Source organism: Orbicella faveolata, unplaced genomic scaffold, assembly GCF_042242905.1.
Source record: "Orbicella faveolata isolate gen_17 unplaced genomic scaffold, um_ofav_v1 contig_13, whole genome shotgun sequence".
Classification (NCBI taxonomy): Eukaryota; Metazoa; Cnidaria; class Anthozoa; order Scleractinia; family Merulinidae; genus Orbicella; species Orbicella faveolata.
Window position 1 is genome coordinate 6700001 of NW_028301540.1, and position 8968 is coordinate 6708968.

Below are 8968 nucleotides of genomic sequence, written 5' to 3' on the forward strand. Positions count from 1 at the left end.
TACACGCAAACATAACATTAACAGACACACAAACAAAGCATTAATAACTACTCAATATGGCAAGGTCGAGGTTTGAGATTTTCCCGTGAAGACCGAACGTTCGAGGTTAAGTTGTTTATTATATGGCTTTTTGCTTTGTTTTTGAAGGCCCGTAATCGACCCGTGGGCATTACTGGAGAATAATACCCTAGAATTAGCCAATCAGAACGCGCTACAAGCACAAGCCATATAATAACAATACATAAAGAAATCTTCAAAAAAATCAAACCTACAAGCTTAATCAAAAGGGATGAAAAAATACATACCATACGCATTTTGCCCCTCCCACCTCTGTGCAATGTTGACAAAGCACTTTTATACAACGCAAGTTTGCATTTTACCATTTTCCAACTTTGAAAGGAGGAATGGGGGTGCTAACACTTATTCCGTAAGTATTACGGTTATGATTTTATGTTTTTGAGCATTTTCCGATCTAATTTGTCCATGGTTGCAGCTACGTCACAGTACTAACTCATGAGCTTGCTCAGGGATTATGAGTAGATAAGCCCTAAATCCCTTCCTTAGGCTATTTTCAAAACTTAAACAACTGCATGAACAAACACTGAGTTATCGATGGTTTTGGTTTTCAGTGAGGTGTCATTAAAATCTGTATTAAACCAAAAAAAAACAACAACAACAATTTGGAATTACTACGCCAGATTTATACCACAGCTGGCCGTGGTGCAAAAAACATCAAGTTCGAAATCACGAAAAAAATCTGTGAGCATTTTACATTGGACCAAAACGCTGCTCCGGAGAGAATTAACAGCATTTTTCGGTTGTTTCAAACTAAAAGTTCTTATCCAAAATCTCTGAAAAAGAGGTTAACTTCGCGCAAATTGTCCAATATTCTTTCTTAGAGATTTCTCTTCGATTGGACTTGGAAACTTTAGTTACACCTGTATGTTTACCAAGTTAGCTTAAGTTGAGATGCAACCCTTATTTCAGCAAACCTGACCGGTAGATACATTAGTCTACGACGTCAAAATATTAAACTTATCAGAACTTGACATCTGGACGGAGGTCAGACCTTCTTTGCTAAGGCCAATCGCGTAAAAAATATTCATTGCACGTCTAACCTAGTTGGAAGATTCACCTATCTTTCACTGTTCTTTTTTTTTTTTCACCACTTACCTGAATCTTCACTGTTTACACTGTGTAGAGGTAGGAAGCTTGCTTGCAAGGTGTCGTCGATTGTGCTGTACCGACACGTTATCTGGTAGTGGTGGTCATATTGGAAGGTCACTTGGCCGCCAGATGTATCAACCTGGACTTCAAACACGACTTCCATGATGTTGTTAGCCTCATCAATGGTAATCTCCTTTGCGCATTGCTGGGCGGTGAAAGGCCCGTATTGTACCGTCCCTGAAAAGGACGGCCGACAGACGGCTCCATCGCGTCCATCGTCAGGTGTTACCAACTCCCAGTCCTCGGCATCACCGTTACCCCACCTATTGATATCAGGGATGTTGATATCAAAATGTGTATTTTGGCCGTCAAGTCCGCAAACGATATCATCAAGGTATGCCTCGTCAGCATCCCCTGAATAACCTGTACAATGGGAAATTAATCATAATTTGTATTTGCAATGGCACTCCATGCTGTCCAATTGGGAAAAAATGGGAGGTAAAAAGTTCCGAGGGCAGACGAAATTGGACGAGGCCTTAGGCCAAGTACAATTTGCCTCTCAGAGGAATTTGTTTAATCAAGTTGTTTCCAAATTGGACTAGAATGTAGTCGTGTTACTTGCTAATTTTGCTGCGCACAGAACTGTCCAAATTACTTGTTAATCTTGGACACTATCTAAATTAAGAATTAGCTAGAGACAGTTTGCAAAATTAACAAATAACTGTGTGCACACGCTTGTATGGGAGTTAGGGCTATTAATATAGTTCAACTGAGAATATATGGTAATTCTGCATGGGTTAACCAGATATATTTATATAGTTTCGCTGGCGTTTGGGCAGAGAATAGTGCTGGACTTAGGTAAGGCGGAGAACTAAAGAAGTTCGATTGTAGTTGGGGAGTAGGGTTGAAACGGTATATCAAATGTTAGAAGAATTATAATTATAGCGGTAACGACGACGGTTGCTTCGACTATCTTGTTAATTTTCTGATTTAACGCACCCAAATTCTCAATTAGCCAATCAGGAGCCGAATGTACTGTCCTGATATCCAGCGATGCCAAGTTACTGACCTGATATGGCTTCATGTACAATACCATGGATCCCGTGTGTAGCAAGATATATTTCAAGACTAATAGACACAAAAGCCTCCATATGCTCAGATATTTGTCCATACACATTATTTGTAACATATTATGTTAGCGGACAAATAGCAGAGTCTATTTTCGTGCCAGTTGGAGACTATTTTATATCTATATAAAAAACATACTCACCCGATGCATCGCCAGCTATTGAGCGGCTTTTATATAAGCAAAATAGCGCAGAGATGACTAGGATGATCGACTGCCTCATGTCTGCTTCTCCCTCAAAGTGCAAAGAACTTAATATCCTGAACAAAGAAAAACAATTTGTCAGTGTGATTCTTCTTTTGCATAAATTTGTCATTTGATTACAACTACCAGAATTCTCTAAGTTTCTTTCGCCTTCCTAAAAATACCATGATATTTTCAAACTGTAAGTTAAACCTCGCATTCAGGATGGATGCATTTACTATTCCCTTTGTTCTTAGTACAACAACAGCCTCTGAACATTAAAATTTGCTTGATTAGTGCTTTGTATTCGTGGAAAAAAGGTTTTAAGCATATTTTTCTTTTCTCTGTTGGTAAAATCTGTAACCTAGAGAGAATGAAGAGTAAGAGAGCCTTTATTCATAAGGCAATCCCTCTCTCACAGGCATACGAACACTTTCGGATTTCAGAGACGCCTTTCTACAGTTGCTCTTTGAGCTCATCACGCAATCTTGGTTGAGGACGATTGCGTGACGAGCCCGAAAAGTGTCTGCGTAGGAACCTAGGGACGGGGAGGGGGCGGTGACTTCCTCGACCGAAAAATTAATACACAATAGCCATATGCGTTTGTTGACAACTTGATGCAAACTCACTCAAATTGCAGTATAAAGACGCAAATGTTCACACTGAATTCTCACGTCTGATGAAACTGTTATAATTCCAAAAATAGTTATTTAGAAACCTGGTATACTCTTATGACCTCCATCAACAGCCTAGTAAAATCAGAAACCAATACAAGAAAAATATTTTTTTCTCAAGCAAAATTTTTTACAAGGCTCTTTGTGAAGCAGTTCAAAACGGCTTTTTAAAGTGCCACCACGAAATTCTTGGTCTTCATTGACTTTGATCTATTTGTCATTGCTTTGTTGATGAGAAATTTATATGGGACATGCAAATATGTTTATTATTTTATATCATGTCGCGTTTGTTTAAGCTCGCAAACAGCGTGAAATAATTATTTTCTCTGGAGCTTTCAATTTTCTTTCATCATAGACCGTGCGTTCAGTTGTACGTTTAATGGAAATTTTCTTCCAATAGACCGAACGCTTTACCTTTACAGGAACCTTTATGTGAATATATAATCTGAATGTGGCATTACTGCAGGTTTCTTGCTAAACGAAGGATTAAACAGTTCAAGATTGCTTATTAAACTGTAGATATTTTTCTGTACTTTTGCAATCTACGATCGTTTTCATGCTTTGTGCAATTACATTGAATGCAAGCGTAATCCCTACAAAACGTCACTGGCGTAGAATTCTGTCGTTGCTCCGGCCTGTTCAGAATTACGCCATCAGTGATGCATAATTCAAAACGTTGGTCTCTACTTGGAAGAATCTGAAATGTTCATCTATAGTATCATAAATTTATCACTGATTATTTAATATTTTTTACAATTCTACCAAACAGGGAATAATTCCCGCCAGGCCCTTTTCAACCAACACAAACTACATCGTTTGTCGAAATTAATGCTAACAACGGCAGAGCTAATAAAACTAATTGAACCCCCCGAAAGTTTAACTAATTGGCTTTGGTGCAGTTTAGATCAATTTGTTTTACTTCATTACGACAACACGACCGAACCTGAGGTCACTTTTTGTAAACTTTCTATTCCAAACGTACATTTCTGACACTCTCTAAGGAATAACTTTTTATTTAATTCACTTCGCATGCTTGCTTGCTTGCTTTAATACGTCGTGTGAACAGTAACATCTATTTTTGAACTTTTCAGCTGCCCGCTGGTGTGAAAACATCCCTAAGATGGCGTCATCCACAAAGTTCAAATTGTTCTTCTTCGGTCTCAATAAAGCTCCCTGCCTCGCCTTCTAGCCGCTAAGTTTCCTGCCGCTGTATATGTTCTGTGATGGAACGCATTTTTACAATAACGCCCCTGCTAAGTACACATAATTATTAGTTCCGGAACTTTCTAGTCCTATGTAAAGCATATTCTTTACTGGTATTCGTTTGCCACGTAATGAAACTTAATCTTAATACTTGATAGCAGTTTTATCTAATTTTACCTTGTGCAGATTTTTCGATTTAATATTGTCTTTGATGTTCGCCAATTGAAAACAAACCTCATAATCGATATAATTAATAGTAAAAGTTCAAATTATGTATAAACAGGTAATTGAATTTTGTCAAATTATAACCAGTAGGTTTTAATCCAAGCTATAGCAAAATATTTGTCACTGTAACCCTTACAAATTAATTGTCCAGAAATAATGATCAGTTTTGTCAGTCTTAATAACTACAGCAATGTGACCCCCAGCATTTTATTGAACCACCCGCTGGGCGAAAGCAGTGATTATTAGAGAAAAAGCAACTCTTGCTAGATTTGATGAAAATGAATGATTTTTAATTAAGAAAAAAGAAATCCTTTCTGAGTTCTCATCGAGCTATGGAAACACGCGAAGGCACCAGCCATAGGCAAGTGTTTTCACTGCTTTTTGCGAGAAAACGAAAGGAAAGAACCTTTTGTTCCAATCACGAAGATGATGTACAATCTCTTCACTTGCTAGCGCGATTTTCCTTTTTGAGACCGTTTGCTTAGCGTTTTAAATTAAGCAAATTTTGAAATGTTCAAAACACATGTAATAGTGAGAAACTGAAGTTTAGTAACCCTAAAAAAGCAGCGTGTATTTTATTTATATACTCCAAACATGGGAAATATGGACAACCTTTGCTCAAAACTTAAAATCCATCAAGATGAAAAATCCCTGAAAATTTTAGTTCAATCTGATAATCAACGTTTCTTTTTTTTTTCTTTCGGAAACTCAGGTTAGGTCAATATATTTCTTGTCATATGTTCGATGCGCTTGGCTAAATCCCACACCCTTTCAAAAAGTGCTACATATTTACCAAGTTTGCTTTAGTTGGGTTGCACTGGCGTTAAAATTCGCTAACAGAAAATGGCCTCGTCCGATCTCGATTTAGGCCAGAAAACATGGTAGACACAGAAATTTCTAAACTTGATGGGCGTATGTACATAGAACCAAATAAATCTACAGGGATCTAAGGGTCTAATTTGTTTTTTAAACAGCTAGAACTTGCTTTTTGTGGTGGTTTCTTGTTAGACGGGGTTAAAGAAATGCAGTCAATATTCCGATATATGTTAAAGCACAGCTTCATATTTAATTTTTGGATTGAAAAATGCATTCTTTAAACAAACGGATTGCAATATATGCGCACTTTCTATTCGATTCGTTCGATTAACGCAGGGTGAAAAAGGACTGAAAAACTTACCAAAGCTGCAAATGTATTCTAGCTTGCAGTCCCTCAGCCGGGAACGTCTGGCTGCTGAATGAGAAAAAAAAAAAAACAAAAAGAATTGCAATCAACTATGCAAACTTGACGGACATATATTCACATCTAAGAAAATTGCAGTTCCTGTACCTCTCAGGGCCTAGTAGTCAAGTAAAGAAAAGGCAGCTTTAGTTGACTTGATAAATAAACGAAAACAAAAGAAATACCTCACAGGTCCATGCTGTTTATTCTTTTCAAAGCAATAAGGTCATATTCAAACTACAAACAAGTAACAAGATTATAAGCAAAATGCCATGTAACCAAGGTTACCCTACTAGAACAGCGGTATAGCGGCTCTCGTAAGCTGGTATTGTTACGTTTTATTTCTGTTGTAGCAGCTGTTATTGTTTTGGGGTTAGAGGCATTATTTCTGTTGTTTGTTCTATTGTTCCCTTAAAACAGGTATCTTAAAGGTATCGAGCCATTCATGTGAGACTTAACGAGAGCCGCTGCTTGACCTCAGTAGAAGGGTTACGCGTGTAGGCATGGAATAGGCCACTAATATTAACCCTTAAGCTAAGTACCAGAAAAAGGGTCTTTAGGGAGCTTAAGCATTGAAGACGGATTATGTTATGCCTTGTGTGCAGTGATCTAGACCCGTTTAGCACCCTGATCAATCGATCTAAAAACCTGCTCAAACTAAATATGTAATGCCAGGGATCAATTCCATAGGATATACAAAATATTAACCGTTGTGACAGGCTGACGTTCTCCAAAATATACAGAACTGGGTCATTTCAGTCCATTTCACGTTGTGGCTTGCAGAGACTGATTAAGAAATGTAAAACGATTTAAAACGCACGTGCAATGTCCTTTTTCTGCTCATTAAACCTTTTGTTTGGTGACAATAAGTTCTCATTGTCGTTGCAGTCGAGGCTTACTTAAGAGTTCCTTATTTTAGTAAAACGACTCCGAAAAAGCGATAATACTTAATGAAAAGAAATAAAAATTAAATCCCTGTTATACAAGTTTCATGAAACGTGGTCAAAGTTAATTTTAGCAGATCCAGTTTTTGTAAAATTATTTAACTTCTCTTGCGTGCTGGTATTTTAAAATCTTGTGGAAAAAATAATATTACCTGAAACGCAGTCTTCCATTATTGTTTTCTTTAATTGGAATTTCAATAAGATAATGAAATTTCTGAACAAACCGTTTCGAGTTTATTATAAATTGCCCTGATATGTCATCCCGAGTACTGCAAGTATACATAATTTCTGTACATAAATCATGACTTGTACATATTACATATTTTTTTGTGTGTGTCAAGTAATCCCCACAATAGGGTCATACTCTTGATTTCCTGTCAAGAAGGCTGTTTGGAAGAATTTATTTTTTCTGTCTTTAATGAGGGATCTTGAACAAATACTGTTGTATTGTGCCTGTCCCTTCGTTTGATAACTGCACAGTCATATACATCAGACCAGCGAACACGATTTCCGATTTCATGGAAATGTAAACATTTTTTCTTTCATGCAATTTCAATATGACATGAAGCTAAAAACTAATGCTCTCCTTTGCTCTGGCACGTGTTTGTTTCCACGATTTCAGCTGAATAATCAATCCAGTCTCGTTGTGCATTTTTTTTCCCTGTATACAGAAGTCTTTTCTTCACGCGTCAAAGTCGTTCGAGGAAGTCACATTGATTTGGCGCGCAAAACAAAGACAAATGGCAGGCGTCTTCAAGCAGGCTAGTATTTCTTTTGACCTTAATTGTTTGGAGCTTGTTTACCTCCTGCTGATGTGAAAATACTGACGTGACATTACTAGAGTTGATATCAAAACTGTGTTTTTGCTCGAACTTTTTTTCCTTGACGTTCCATTTATATAAATCTCTTTAGGCACAATATTTTAAGCAAACTCCGAGAATGATTTAACCCCAAACCCAAGTATCCAACATTTTATGTGTGCTTAGACTCAGTTATCTGTTAAATTTTGTTATCTTCTCAGCTAGCTGTTAAAATTCTCAATGGGGTTTAACTGTTAGCCGTAAAAAGGCCAAAAATTTAACCGTTAGGCATAAAAAAGTTTAAAATTTAACCGTTAGCCGTAAAATAAATTGAAAACCTTTAACCGTAAAAAAAATATATATATCAGAGCAAATTAAAGGTCTCAAATGTCTTATAAAGAACTCCATTTGCTATCGTGATGATAATTTAGCTGTTGAATTGGGGGGATAAATGAGATGCAGGCTGTGTAGGTATATGTGGGGGGCATAAATGAGATGTAGGCTGTGTAGGTATATGTGGGGGGGATAAATGAGACGCAGGCTTTGTAGGTATATGTGGGGGGATAAATGAGATGCAGTCTGTGTACGTAGGTATATGTGGGGGGATGAATGAGATGTAGGCTGTGTAGGTATATGTGGGGGGATAAATGAGATGCAGGCAGTGAAGGTATATGTGGGGGGATAAATGAGATGCAGGCTGTGTAGGTATATGTGGGGTTATTGATGAGATGTAGGCTGTGTAGGTATATGTGGGGGGATAAATGAGGTGTAGGCTGTGTAGGTACATGTGGGGGATAAATGGGACGCAGGCTGTGTAGGTATATGTGGGGGTATTGATGAGATGTAGGCTGTGTAGGTATATGTGGGGGGTATTGATGGGACGCAGGCAGTGTAGGTATACGTAAGGGGTTTAATGAGAGGCGGGCAGTGTTGAAATATCAGAGTAGGTTTGAGGGAGAATAATTGATTACGCATGCTTGGTAATGCTCTAAGATTTTTGTTATTGAGAGAAGAGAAGAAGTGTGTATTGCTGTGGAGTTAACTAGCCGCCCAACTACCCGGGTGGTATCGCACTTATATAGCGAAAGAACAAAACCTTGCCCGATAGCCAGTGAGAAAGCACTGACGTCATGGTCGAACCGGTCAAACGAGTTTCTAAGACCGGCTGGATTTGATGATTCAAAATGGCGGGCTAGTGGAACGCAACTTGCTGCAAAAACTGAACATTCCGAAATTCGATTTAGAAGAGTACGGATGTCCGAAATACGATGCATGTAGTTAACTAAGATTTGTAATCTGTTACCCGGTTATGATTTTTATTTAGAGGAATCTATTCATCATTGTCCTGTTAAAGAATGTCACGCGGTTTGGTGTTGGTCGACTACGAATGTTGTCCAAAACAAACATTTTGTTATTTGTTTGATCAT

General features: G+C 37.8%; 1 protein-coding gene across 1 annotated transcript in view; it reads right to left on the reverse strand.

The window, feature by feature from the left end:
* Nucleotides 1-6752, reverse strand: part of LOC149114771 (uncharacterized) — a 13417-nt gene extending 6665 nt beyond the window's left edge. Inside the window, exons 1-3 of the mRNA XM_089284310.1 lie at nucleotides 5756-6752; nucleotides 2438-2553; nucleotides 1174-1590 (exon numbers count right to left, since the gene is read on the reverse strand). Of these exons, the coding sequence (XP_089140436.1) occupies nucleotides 1174-1590; nucleotides 2438-2516 (496 nt within the window). The 5' untranslated portion in view covers nucleotides 2517-2553; nucleotides 5756-6752. The remainder of the gene's footprint in view (nucleotides 1-1173; nucleotides 1591-2437; nucleotides 2554-5755) is intronic.
* Between the last annotated feature and the right edge of the window lie 2216 nt (nucleotides 6753-8968).